The sequence below is a fragment of the Myotis lucifugus genome, unplaced genomic scaffold (genome assembly GCF_000147115.1).
Source record: "Myotis lucifugus unplaced genomic scaffold, Myoluc2.0 scaffold_17, whole genome shotgun sequence".
NCBI classification, from domain to species: Eukaryota; Metazoa; Chordata; class Mammalia; order Chiroptera; family Vespertilionidae; genus Myotis; species Myotis lucifugus.
Genome location: NW_005871065.1, coordinates 11,395,296 through 11,409,868, shown reverse-complemented (window position 1 = coordinate 11,409,868; position 14,573 = coordinate 11,395,296). Strand labels below are relative to the sequence as shown.

The window sequence follows — 14,573 nt, the reverse complement described above, 5'->3', positions numbered from 1 at the left end:
CTCGGGCCCCGCACTGAGGCAGTAAGCGGTCCCCAACTTGGAAGACTGCCTGGGAAGCTGAGTAAAGGCGCCCCCCCCCTCCCCCAGTGGCAGGAGCGCATGCCGTTCCGTGTTCCCTGACGTCCTCCGTTCCAGAAGGTTAGGCTTTACTGCGTCCACGCTTGGCAGGCGGTCTCACTAACGCGAAAGGGGGGAAAGCTCAGTCCTGAGATTTTCAGATTCCCGGAAATTTTCCGTCATCCCTTCCTTTAGCCATTAACTGCGCACCTACTGTGTGCGTCTGACGCTGTTAGACGGTACAACAAGGACCTCGGAGCCTAATGCAGGGACAGACCGGTGGATAAAGGAGGACGGATGTGCTTAGTGCCCGCGGCGAGGGCACCCCAGGAGGAGGTGAAGGAGGGGGGCAGGTTCACTAGCTCGGAGGGTCTCCAGGACATTCTAGAAACCAAAGCCGGTCCCTCTGCCATTCCTAACGCCCCACCTTGGTGCTCTCTCTGGAGCCCGCACCCCCGGGAGTGCAATTCCAGTGCCCTTCCTTGCGGGGACTTGATCTCCTCCCCCTGTCTTCCCAAATTTCCTAATTACCTTCGTTTGTCACCGGGCCGTGAGGGGAGCAGCAAGCGCCCTCTCACGCCGCCCCCTCCCCCGGGGGAGCCGGGAGCACGCGCCCGGACGGACCCCTCCCGCGACGGCGTCGGCGGGGGTGGCGTAGGGCCTGCGTCAGCTGCAGCCCGCCGGCGATTGGGGCGCGCTCCCCTCCTTCGGTTTGGGGCTAATTATAAAGTGGCTGCAGCCGCCGCCAGCCCGGGGACGGCGAGGGGAGGCGAGGCAGGCGCTCCGAGACCTGCAGTCCAGCCCGCGGCCCCGAGGCGACACTGACCACCGCGACGGTGAGACCGGCGCCTGCCCGCGCCCCGGGCCGCGTCTCCCCCGCGCCCCCTGCCCCTGACACCTGCCTTCTCCTCTCCCTTCTAGTGTCGTGGGCTGGGACTCCGCTTCTCCGACCAAGCTGCGCCATCTGAACAGCGTCAACGTGAGTGAACTTGGCCAGAGCGCTCCTTGACCGCGCGCCCTTGGGGCCGTCTGACCGCTGGGTTTGATTCCGCGTCTCATTGCATGGGGTTCCCAACGTCTTCCTGTTTGTGACCCGGGTCAATGTCAGGCCTCCCCAGGCTCCCGCTTTCGAGCATTTGGTCTTGGCTCTTCCCTGCAGAGTCTTGCCCGGAGCAGCATGCGCCCAGTAAGAGAGCCAAGTGCTCAGAGCAGCCCCACCTGGGCACCGGGGCGACCATGCCAACCTGGGCACCGGGAGGTCATCTGAGATGTCCCGGGGCCTCTCAACCCCGCCTCGGCCGGGCAGGCGGGGTCCCAGGCGAGAACGTCCCTAGGAGCTCTTGCTCGCTAGTCCCACAAACTCCCGGCTGGACTGTCCCGGCGAGGGTCTCTCGGAGGGGACCGCTTGCTTTCGGGCAGGCTAGGAGTTCGCGTCCCTCTCTCCCCGCAGCCCATGGCGCGGTTCCTGACACTCTGCACCTGGCTGCTCGCGCTCAGCCCCGCGCTCCTGGCGACCGTGCGGGCGGAATGCAGCCAGGATTGCGCCACGTGCAGCTACCTCCTGGCGCGCCCCACCGACATCGACCCGCTGGTGAGTGTTAGCGAGGTAGCGGCCACCGCACGGTGCGTCCTCTGATGGCAATCGGTCGCGGTCTCTGGTGACTTCGGTGTCTCGACTGTTCCCCTGAACGCTGACCCAGATCCCGCTCTAGCGCTCAGTTTCGGGGACCCACGACTACCTAGGGACCGGTAAGGGTGGCCATGTCCCCACACAAACCAAGTTTGTTTTCACCTGGGGGATATGGGAGCCCCGATGTGCTCTCTTCAGCACCTTGGAGAGCACTGCGTTGTCACCTCACCTGTCCCAAGGAAGATGCTCAGTCACCCCAACTCCTACCATCCCACTAAGGGACCCTTCCACACACCACCATCCTCTCATCCTGCCTGCAGGTAATGTCATTTTTTTATTAGTGACATTTTTGTCGCCTTTTTACGTATTTCATTTCTCTAGCCCGGTTAACCTCGGGTCCCTCAAGCCCTTTCCTTCAAAGATCTAAGGGGGAGGGAGGGGAGAGCAGAGAAGAGAAAGAAATTGGCAACAGTCTCACGTACAAGTGATGGTGGAATTCAACTGCTGTCATGTCTTGATGTGCTTTTGTAAAACCTACTAAGACAACAGTTTGATGTGCCTATGGAAAAGGCACAGGAGAGGTGACCAGTGTCCAGAGAGGTGGCAACAAAGAAAAGAAAAGGACTCCGCTGGGTCTTGGGGCACGGGGGAGCTGAAGACAAATGAGCTCTTATTCTAATCATAGTCCAGGTGCTCTTGAATCACCACCATGCTCTACCGATCCAAATCTCCGGAGGTGGGACCGGGGCAGCTTCATTTTAACCAGCTCCCCTGGGATCCATTTGCACTCCTCGATTTGTTGAAATTCTGTGATGACTTCAACAGCTCAGTAGAGAATCAGGTATTAATCCGAGGAGTCAAGCTCCCCACTGGAGCCTTTGTAGACATTTTGCTATGTAGATGCATAAAATAGGGACAACAATCTCAGGGAAGTATTCCACAAAATCCAAGATTTCTAATTCAGGTTAAAGGTTTGTTTCATTTGAATTACCCGATTCACTTCCTTTGATATGTGCATGTGCTAACATGGCCTTAAAGAGAAGACATATAGTGGGGCTTTATAATTAAACTACAAGAAAAATATTGCCTCTTAATTAGGGGTAAACACACCTTCATCCATCTTTTTTTCTTCTCATTGTTTTTGGTTTAGCTGATTTGTTTTGTATGGGAGCTTACATTTTGGGTTGTTATTTGTTCTCTGACAAAAGGCTTGGTCGATGACTGTGTTGTTAGAATTACAGTGGTAATGGAGTTTTACCTTGGATGCAAAAACACATATGAGAAGTGAGATTTCCTAAACAATACCATGGAGTAAAATCAATATAACAGATATTCATTGCCCTTCTACCACGTAAAAGACACTCGTGCTTGGTTCTGTGGCAGATGCAAAAATTCATAGGCATGTTATGATTGATGTCCAAATTGAATTTATCATCTAATATGACCTTGACCATAGAACACAGAGTGTGATAAATATAACAAAAAGCACATAGACATATATAGGAGCATATAAATTCACATTACTTTTAAAAATATGAATCTGTTATTCTGACTATCATTATTTGTGTTTTAAGAAATCCTAACATTAGAAAGCATTTTGGTAATAGTGTACAAAATATTCAACATTAAGTTTTGGTAAAGAAATCATTTAAATTATATTTTAGAATAAAAATATTGACACCTGAACATCTTAAGTTCTTGATAACATTTTTATTTCTTAATCAGATATAAAAATAAACAGGATCACTTTAATCAGATCATCTTTAGGTTTTTATATGTATATATTTTTAATTTTCTTAAACACAAAACAGTCATTAAAACTTGATTAAATATGTACTCTAAAGATTTTGTTGCACTAATATACCTTTTCCTATACATCAGCAACTAAATGTTAAGAAAAGTAATATGAATAAACATTAGCATGTGTATAATTTCATATGTGATCTCATAACTACAAATATTTGGTTCAAGATGATTAACTCAGTTTTAATCAATTCAGGAGGAAGAAAAGCAAAACCTCTACTTTCACCAAATAAGTATGTCATAATCCAAATAATTCATAGGATTTAAATTGAATTTTTAGAAAGTCTTTTTTCAAACCTATTTTAAATTGGTTATTTTTCTAAGATTGAAATGTTTGCAGGAATATTGGATACCATTGCAGGTAAATATTAACAAAAGAAAGTAAAGAAACCTTTTGTCATTGGTATTGATTTTATGTAAGACAAGAAGATAAAAGGAATTTTCGGATAATGTCCCTAATTAGGTAAACAGAAATTTCTCCCTTTTGATTAGAAAAAGCTCAAACGAAATGAAATCAACAGTGAAAATTTATCCCGTGAAATTAGATTGTACAGGCAGTCAATCTAGGTTAAAATTGGGTGAAAAAAACCTTTTACAGTATTGAAATGGCCCGGTATATATATATAATAAAATTCAAAGAAAATTTCTCATTTGTTTCAATTCATGGTCCACAATTTTTCTAAATCCATATCCCTTTGATTTGCCTATTGAGTGTGATGAAAAGCTTTAAATAAGAAAATGGAGATTATTATGGGAGTGCTCATCTCAAAGTAAATACATTGTAGTCCACGCCAATCTGTTCACTTCACAAAATCAGAAAAGCCTCTTTTTATTCTCAAATCGAATTCTTCTCCCCAGGCTTGCACCCTGGAGTGTGAAGGAAAACTGCCTTCTCTCAAAACCTGGGACGCCTGCAAGGAGCTGCTGCAGCTGTCCACGCTGGAGCTCCCTCCAGAGGGCACCAGCGCCCTCAGAGAAAGCAGCCGGCCCGAGGAGAGCCATGTGCTGGCCAAGAAGTACGGGGGCTTCATGAAAAGGTATGGCGGCTTCATGAAGAAAACCGATGAGCTTTCTCCTCTGGAGCCAGAAGAGGAGGCCGAGGGAGGTGAGACCCTTGCCAAGAGGTACGGAGGCTTCATGAAGAAGGATGCAGGCGAGGCTGGCACTCTGGGCAATTCCTTAGACCCCCTGAAAGAGCTGCTGGGCACAGGGGACAACCGAGAGAGCAGCCCCCACCAAGAGGCCGGGGATGAAGAAGTGAGCAAGAGGTACGGGGGCTTCATGAGAGGCCTGAAGCGGAGCCCCCAGCTGGAAGATGAAGCCAAGGAGCTGCAGAAGCGCTACGGGGGCTTCATGAGAAGAGTGGGCCGCCCGGAGTGGTGGATGGACTACCAGAAGAGGTACGGGGGCTTCCTGAAGCGCTTCGCCGATTCTCTGCCCTCCAACGAAGAAGGTGAAAGTTACTCCAACGAAGTTCCTGAAATGGAGAAACGATATGGAGGATTTATGAGGTTTTAATGCCCTTTCCCATCAGCGACCCCGGGCCCCAGCAAGCCTTCCTCCATCCCCCAGTGAGAGACTGCCTCGCTAATCGTGTTCTGTTGCCATGTGTTGCCTGCATTATATAGCTGACTTTATTGTCTGAATAACTACACGACCTGAAAGCTCTCTTTTCAGGTTCTGTGATCTCTTGAGAGTCTGTAAGCTCAGTATTGGTCTGTGGCAGCTGTCTCGTTTTCGTGCTAAAATAGTTTTTTGTCACCTTGTCCATTATTTTTGACAACACGCCAATAAATGCTGACTTGTTTATGCATATAATAAACCCATTACCCTGAATGCATAACACGCTTGCAAGTCTCTTCTTCTCCCAGGCCCTCATTCACCTTTGGGTTTCAACAGTGAATCTTAAACGCAGAGACAGTGAAACCATCTGCTTTCGACAGAGTCACCATTAGCCTCCTTCTCTTCCTACAAGGGTGGCTGCAAAAACAGTCTTCATTTAATTTCTCATGTATGTGATCTTAGATGAGTAAACACATTAGAGCAAAAGAAAATGTATTTCCACTCCCATATCTGGAAATCAGATGCGTGAAGAAAACGAAAGCCTGAAAAAGAAACTAGCTATGCCCTCATATATAGGAAAATCTGCATTAACATCCAGATGTGTATGTCTCTCTTCTTCAGTGAAGCATTTTAGAAGTTAATAGAAAAATTAAAGATAATTTAGCCCCATTTGAATGACAGTGAAGACCAGAAAGGTTAAGTAGTTGGTGCGAGCTTCCCCAGCAGCTGAAGGACAGAAAGAGAATTAAGAGCCCAAACTTCTTGCTCCCAAGCAATGTCTTTCTCGCTCTAATTCCCTATTGCTCATCCACATCACTACCAAGAATTGGGAGAACTCGAAACCATATACCATTCATTATTATACACCCCTCCACCACAACCACAGTGGGTGCTCCCATATCTGCTGAATGAATATTTGACTGAATAAAGTAATAAATGAAGAGATTTAGTGATGGGTCCCTGGGAAATGTATTATGGATGTTTTATAAGGCAGATTCTCATCACACAAAGCGCTTATGAGTATTGCCTATGAATTAAACCACAGAGAACAACATTCAGGTACAAAAAAATACATTTTCCCCTTTTTCTAATTGAAACTACCTACAGCTAAACTAACTACAAAGTCTTTTATCCAGGACCCTACCCATCCTCTCCTTTGTGGTCTTTCCCCAAAAATCAGGGTTTAGCAGCTGACAAAAACAGAGGCAGAAGCTCTGCTCTGCAGTCCGGTCCTGCAAGCACCTGCTCCATTCTGAAGAGGCAGCTCTGCTGTCCTGGGCAGCCCAACCCGGCCAGGGTTCTCAGGACTCCACGTGGACACGTGCTATTGGGAGACCCACCTTCTCCTAATCAGTGCAAGGGTCCCTCCCCCCATTCACAGAGCCCCACCAACACCTATCTTCCTGATCCTTAGCAACCAACTTTTCCTTCCAGGCCAGAGCCCTCCTTTTGAATGAGAGGTGCATGTAATGTAGGTGTTCAAAGCAGACCGGGAAGAAGGTGACAACCAGCAGCTGGCCCTTGGAGATCAGTGTCAGGAGCATGAGGCCTGATGGGCTGGGACACATCGGCGATATGAGGTCTCTGTTCAGCCTTAGCCAATTGTTTCCCTTGGAAATGCCAGCCCCTTGTTGCCAGACTTTTCCAGAGAAACCTGAAACCTAGATTTTCATGATAAAATCCCAAGATTTTAATCTTGCCCGTGGATTCCATTTAAAACAGAGTTATGGGTGAAAAAGGTGAACGGGATTGAGAAATACAAATTGCCATTTATAAAAACAGTCATGGGGATATAAAGTACAGCATAGGGAATAGAGTCAACAATATTGTGATAACTATGTATGGTGCCAGTGGGGTTCTAGACTTATTGGGGTGATCACTTCATCAGGTATATAAATGTCTAATCACTATGTTATACACTTGAAACTAACATAATATTTCTCAACTGCAATTAAAAATAATTTAATAATAAATAAATAAGTAAAATGCTAAAAGTAAAAAATAAAACAGCGTGGACCAAACAAAATCCATCTGCAGGTCAGATTTGAGAGACATGGAGCTAGTCTTTATTAAAAAAAAAAAAAAAAAAACTCACTTAATTCTCTCCCTAAGACAAAGGACTCCTAAACCTTGGAAACAAGAACCTTATTGGAGACAGTAAGAGTAAAATGCCCTGTCCCTTCTTGATAAGTTAATAATAAAATTGTTTTACAATAATACAATAATGTGTGCCCGTACATAATCTTATACAACACGTTTGAGGAAACACAATTTCACACTCAAATGAATACATTATTTTTCAAATCCAGTGCAGTTCTTTATGCAGGAGCCCTTCTTTCCTATTTGAGTTAGCTGTGCAGATCCAGCTAAAACACAGATGATTATCTGTCCCTCTATTTCCCATCTGTCACCTCTGCTCCGGGCACAGCGATGCCCGGGTGGGACAGGTTACTTACCGTTGTACTTTCCCACCCCCAGAATCCCTGGTGGAGAATAGAAACCTAGAGATGTGCCACAAATGTTTAGGGAGGGAAGGAACAGAGGAGGGGGGCAGGGAAAAGGAGAGAGGGCATACACAGAGAAAGGAGGATGGGACACGATGGCTGCTTCTCTTTAGGTGATTGTGAGGCTGCCTGTGCCTGCTCCAGCTGGAAACACCAAATGAAGCAAATCCTCAGCACCAGGCAGACCTTTACAATAAGTACCAGCTGTTGTCCACAAAATATGACTCTAAGGGGCCTGTGTAGGCTTTCCCGTGTTCCCAAATATCTCCCGTGTTGCCCACCCTTCAGTCTGAAATGCCATCATTCGAATGTTTGCCCCTTTAAAGGCTCTGATTTTCAAGAATTTCCTATTTAAATGCTGAGGGTCATTCACCTAAGAGTCACTGGGCTCTGACTGTGATAGTACATGCTCAGCACAGGTGTTCTGGGTTCTGTAAACTTGGAAGGACTAGGATTAGAACTAGCCTGGTTAGGGCTTCTGGGTAGAGGGACTGGAGTCCAAAGTAAGATGAATTCAAAGCCTATACTTGAGTGGGTCTCCAGAAAACTCTGTGTATGCTGATTGGAATACAGACCAACCTAACTGCAGGGGGCACTGCTGCTCCATTCTGGATCTCTTCTAGTCCTTGGCTCCTAACTTCAATTCTACTCATTTGGGCCTCCCCAATTCTACCTTCAGGCTTGAGTCCTGGGATGGGTTCCTTCTGAGAGTTGATAACTCTGTGAACTGTGTGTGAACTTGGGGCCAGGCTGCCTGGGTTAAAATCCCAGCCGGCTGTGTGATCTGCAGCTGTCCTTGACACACTTTTCTCATCTGTGCCTTCTTAGGTCGTTGTAGTAAGTAAATGTGTTAACATGTACAAGAAGCTTAAACCTAGGCTAGCATACAGTCGGCAGTTACAGGGTTAGATACAGCTATTACTCAGTGTCCCAGTTCTTACATGTAGGTCTCGATCTTTCCCCCCTCTTCTTGCCTCCCCCTGGGCCTCTCAGGGACCAGGTGCTATCTCACCCGGGTCTTTCAAGGCTGAGATATAACCTGTGCGCCTCAGTCCTGGTCAGAGCCTGAGAAGACCCAAGGAGAGGGCTTCCTCGTCTCCTGATTGTGTCCCATGAGGCAGAAACTGCATTTTTCTGTTAATGCTTATCTTCACTTTTTCAGTTTTCTACTGCAAACATGTAAAACCCATGTAATGAAAACATCATACAAAAAAAGGCGTAAAGCGTCTGAGCCTTGAGCTCAGAAGACCGAGGAGGGGTGCACAACTGTGCATACTTTGAAATTTTGAATACTATGAATATTTATGGGGGTTTTTTTCTTGAAATGTACATAGCACTTCACATGAATCAATTCATTCATTCAACAAATCATGGAGCCAGCTACATGAGTATCTGGTGGAAAAGCATTCCAGACTGAGGGAACAGTGCTCAAAGGGGAAACATGTGGATAGCAGGAGGAACAAGACTTATGACCTCATGTAGGTATGAAAGGAGCTTTGGGTTTTGATCTCAATGTGATAGAAAACGATCCGAGGCTGAGAGCAGGTCAGTGACAAGACAGGCAGCCGCGTGTAACCCTCAGTGTCTGCCGTATCGAACAAATGTCCTCACTCCTCGTTCTTCTGAGAGAGAATGCATTAAGTGTCTGTCATTGTTTTGCAGCCTTCAAAATATCTTGGGTTACCTAGAAATAAAAAATTTATATCAAACTCTCATATTTTATAATAAAATGCAATAAATAAATATTCCTTATCAATTCCTACACCAAAGAAGTAGAACTTAAAATGCTCACACATTGCTTAGAAAATGAAAAACAAACATCAAAAAGCATGCAATTATATTATTGACTGGGAACATGTGCCTCTACAGAGAGGGAGTGCAAAAATCCCATCAGCAGAGAGAGCTTGGCAATAGTTCAAACATACCCATCAATGCCAAGTGCTGATACTTTTTCTCTTATCTTTTTTTAGTCAAGCATAACATATCTACAGAGGTGTCCACAAGTCATAAATGTACTCTCACTGAAGCAAACATACCCAGGAACCACCTCCAAGTCAAGAAATAGAACATCACCAGACCCCGCTCATGCCCCCTCCAAATAACTAGTTCTCTCTTCACCCCAAAGGTAACCACTCTCCTGGCTTCTATGACCATAGATTAATTTGCCTATTTTAAATTTTTCTATAAAAGTAAACATACTTTTTTGTAACTATGTGTTTCAACATTATACTTATGAGATTCATCCATGCTGTTGCACATAGCTGTGGTCTCTTATTGTTATTGCCATATAGTATTCCATTGTATAAAAAGACTGCAAGTTCCATTCTATTATTGTTGGGAGGCTCAGGTTGTTTTCTTTGGGGCTATTGCAAATTCTACTGCCATAAACATTCTCAACCACATGTCTTATCATATGTGATGAATTTCTCTTGGGTGTATTAACTAAGCGTAGATTTGCCAGTTCATAGGGTATGAATGTGTTCAACCCTAGTTTATAACGTCAAACAGCTTGTTTGTCCTCCTAACCACATTGTATGCCCCACCAATACTGGATTGTCAATCTTTCTTAATTGTAGCCATTCTGTTTTAATTTATACTTCCCCAATTACTAATGAGATCAAGCATCATTTTATAGGCTTATTACCATTTGGATATCCTTAGTTACTCTTTTGCTTTTCAAATGTATTTTTCAAGTTGTAGATATGAGCTATCTTCTGCTCTGTGTTCAATGGTCTTTAAACCATGAAAGAACTGCAGAAGGTTTTCTAAACTATAAAATACCCTCGGGCATCAATTATAATTTATACAAACCTGTTCATGACCCTGCCCATAGACTGACTCCATGACATTGCTAGCCAAATACTGGTTTTATGCTGTTCCTTCCATGCTCACAACAGCCAGATATGGCGTTTGGTAGAGCAGCCCTACCCAACTGGTGCTTTCAGTCTACTGGGTCTTCCTGTGGGCTCCCTGGGACTAGTAGAACTGGCAGTCCTGAGGAACCATCCTTGGCAAGGGGAGGACAGACCATTTCTAAGGGAACTCATAAGTTTCTTAAATTTTATTTTTCAGTTGTAGGTTACAGTCAATATTTTCTTATATTAGTTTCAGATGTACAGCATGGTGGTCAGACAGTGATACACTTCACAAAGTACTCCCCCCAATATTTCCAGTAACCACCTGGCACTATACATAGTTATTACAGTAGTATTGACTATATTCCCTGTGCTGTACTTTACAAGCCCAGGAGTATTTTGTAACTGCCAATTTGTACTTCTTCATCCCTTTATCTTTTTCACCCAGCCCCCACCCAAACCCTCTCCCACCTAGCAAACCTCAGTCTGATCTTTCTGTCTGAGTCTGTTTCATGTTGTTTATTCATTTATTTTGTTCTTTAGAGTCCACCTATAAGTGAAATCATATAGACTTTGTCTTTGCTTACTGGCTTATCTCTCTTAGCATAATACCCTCTTTGTTTATTCATGTTGTTGCAATGAGAAGCTTTCATTCTTTTTAGTGTCTGAGTAATAATCCATTGTATACACATACCACAACTCTTTTATCTACTCATCGATTTATGGGGAATTCACAGGTTCTAATGATCAAGTTATTTCAAGAAACAACTTGATGCAGACAGGCACCATCTTCCCTCAGCCACTAGTACTTGCCTCTCACCTCACCCCTAGGGGAATGAGGGCCCTCATTGCTCTCTTCCCTGAAGAACCCTGCAGAACTGGAGGGCCTCTGGCATACTCTCTGCCTGCTGCCAATTTTCCCGACCCATTTTGGTATCAATCTAGAAAAGAAATTGAAATGAAGAGGGAGTTGCAGACATGAACTGAAAGAGCCAACCTTCCAGAATTCCTCCTTTAATTTATCAATCAAGTATAGCAGGGCCTTGATAACATTGTTTTGTTCAATATTTCATTATAGCATTGATAAGATGCTGTACAAATTTAACTCATGTTTATATCAACTAACCTGGGGCAAAATTGGTTTCATTACATGTCATTTCACTCAAAGTCGAAGAACTGAGTAATGACATTAAGTGAGGACTTAGTGGAGAAGGCTACATCTTCTATGAATAGAAAAGGGCTAAGAAAAGAGGAGAGGCCATAGATGGTCATGCAATTTGAAATCCACATTGAGGCGATAGGACACTAAGCTCTTGTTAAAGAATTGGCTGGTAGGGCAGGACTTCAGGTGAATTTGAAGTGGGTAATAGAGAATTTACCCAACCAGCCATTTTTTCCCCTTTTCACTGCTTATTTATGGAAGAAGTATTTATGGAGCATATGCTCTATTCTAGGCCCAGGAGCTACAGAAAATGAAAGGCCTCCCAATTCTCTGCTTTCTCAAAACATATATTCAAATGTGTAGAAAGAAGCAATAAACAACAAAGGAAGAAGGTACTCTGGGAGAGTTCTAAGTGCTATAGTACTTGTTGTTTGCACAAAAATTCAAACAAATGAAGAACTATACAGTGTTAAAAATGAAATTCCTCTTTCATCTCCCATATTTTCCACGGTTAAAAGTTTGGTGTTAACCCCAAGAATATTCTTTTCACTAATGAATATACACACATGTATGCATGAACACACAGTTTTATTGTTAACATGCATAAAATAATTCTAAATATATTATCCTGCTACCTTTTTTTTTTCCACTTAATGTTTGCTGGCACTATTTCAGCTTTAACATGAAAATCCGCCTGATGTTCTTTAACTACTGGGTGGTATTGTATACCATGTATGCTTTGCTTTCTTTAAAAAACTCCACTAGTAACTAAGTTTTTCATACTACAAACAATGCTGCAGTAAACATTCTTAAAGCGTGTGTGTGTGTGTGTGTGTGTGTGTGTGTGTGTGTGTGTAGTTGCTGTCAAGCAGAGTACGGCGCAATCCTAGGGGAGGATTCTAAACCAGCGATTTTAAAACTTTTTCTTCTCATGGCACACAAACTAATTACTAAAATTCTGAAGCACACCAAAAAATATATTGTTTGCCAATCTGACAAAAAAATTAGGTACAATTTTGATTCATTCACACCGGATGGCTATTGATGTGTTGGCTGTTGACATTTTTTTTTATGTGACAACCTACGGGAAAAGAGGTCAATGCCCCTGACTAAATAGTCAGGCATTGCATATTTTATAAATTCTTGTGGCACACCATTATACTGCTCTTTGCACACTGGTTGAATATCACTGCTCTAAACACTTCTGCCCATTATACCTCTGTATCAGATACAGGGCAAGATCAGCTTCAATAGCAGGCACCAGGCCAGCACAAGGTAATTCACCTACTTTCACCCTTCTCGTGTGGCAATAGAGGGAACTCTGTCCCCTCCCCTAGAGAACAGATGGTGCAGTGGGGTTGGCCAGGTTCATACCGCACACATCTCACCTTAAGCAGAGACAAAGGAACACTTATTGGGCATGAATCAAGGAGAGATATTCCCACACAAGGTGATAAGCTCTTATCAAATGGTAATCTCTCTCTCTCTCTCTCTCTCTCTCTCTCTCTCTCTCTCTCTCTCTCCCTCTCTCCTTGCTTTATTGCACTAGCTACAACCACCAAGAAATTGCAATAGACATCCTTACCTTGATCCATATCTTAGAGGGAAAATACATAGTTTTTCAGCATTAAGTATGATGTTAGGTATAGATTTTACATAATTGTACTTTATCATATTGAAAATTTCCTTATAGTATGAATTTGCTGAAAGTTTTTAAGTGAGATGGATGTTTTATTTTGCCAAAATTATTTACATTTCCTTCTAAGCACTGTTTTATCTGCATCTCAAAATTTTATGTCATTTTTATTCAGCTCAAAATTAGTCTGATTCCCTTCTGGTTTTGTGTTGTTTGGGTTTTTTGTACCACTTTTTTTGTGGTGAGTTATTTAGTTTCCAGGTAGTTGGGGATTTTCCAGATATAATTTTGTTACTGACTGCTAAAGTTAATTCTATTGTGATCAGATAACATATCTTATATCGCTTGAAAATTTTATATTACTCAAGACTTATTTTATGGCCCCAAATAGTGTCTACCTTGATAAATATTCTGTGTATTGTGCACTTGATGAATAAAGCATCCCTAAATGTCATTGAGATCAAGTATGTTGATAGTGTTGCCAAGTCTTCAAAATCCGTACTTGTTTTCTGTTTCTCTGTTCTATCAATTAGTGACAATGGGGTATTCAACTTCAGATATCATTGTGGCTTTGTGTATTCCTCCTTGCAGTTCCATTGGATTTTACATCATTTCTTTTTTAAGAGCTGTTATTAGGTATATAGCATTTAGGATTGTTATATACTCTTGATTAATTGATTTCTTTTTTATTATGAAATAACCCTCTTGATTCCTTGCTCTGACGTCCTTTATGATATTAATACAGCCATTATAGCTTTTTAAAAACTAGTATCAGAATAGTATATCTTTTCTCATCATTTACTTTTAATCTTTTGTACCTTTATATTTCGAATATCTTTTCTTATAGACCCAACAGACAGTCGGACCCTGCTTTTCCTTATTTAATGTGACAATCCCTGCTTTTTATTTATTTATTTTTCTTTTTAAATTTATTTATTTATTTTTGACATTATGGCAGATGTTCCCATTTTCCACCTTTTCCCCGCTCCATCCAGCTCCCCTTCCCTCTGCCCATCACCACACTGTTGTCTATGGTATGTTCATAGGTTACACATGTATGTTTTTTGGCTAATCCCTTCACCTTCTTTCAACCAGTCTCCCCTCCCCTCTGACAGCTGTCAGACTGCTCCATATATCCATGCCTCTGTTTCTATTTTGTTCATCAGTTTATTTTGTTCATTAGATTTCCAATATAAGTGAGATAATATGGTATTTGTCTTTCTCTGACTGTCTTAGTTCACTTAGCATAATAATCTCCAGGTGTATTTATGCTGTTGTAAAGGGTAAGAGTTTCTTCTTTTCATAGCCACATAATGTTCTACTGTGTAAATGTACCACAGTTCTTTTATCCACTCATCTACTA

General features: G+C 43.1%; 1 protein-coding gene across 1 annotated transcript; it reads left to right on the top strand.

Moving 5' to 3' along the window:
• Positions 1–822: 822 nt before the first annotated feature.
• On the top strand, positions 823–5,327 carry PENK (proenkephalin). Its single transcript, XM_006085294.3, has 4 exons — positions 823–893; positions 979–1,036; positions 1,508–1,648; positions 4,349–5,327. The coding sequence occupies exons 3-4, from the start codon at positions 1,511–1,513 to the stop codon at positions 5,006–5,008; spliced, it is 798 nt and encodes a 265-aa protein (XP_006085356.1). The 5' UTR covers positions 823–893; positions 979–1,036; positions 1,508–1,510; the 3' UTR covers positions 5,009–5,327.
• Positions 5,328–14,573: the final 9,246 nt, after the last annotated feature.

Excerpts from the sequence above, each read along its gene's own strand:
- PENK (XM_006085294.3), top strand. The coding sequence starts at position 1,511 with ATGGCGCGGTTCCTGACACTCTGCACCTGGCTGCTCGCGCTCAGCCCC. Across the intron at positions 1,649-4,348 it reads CCACCGACATCGACCCGCTG|GCTTGCACCCTGGAGTGTGA; the intron begins GTGAGTGTTAGC and ends TCTTCTCCCCAG.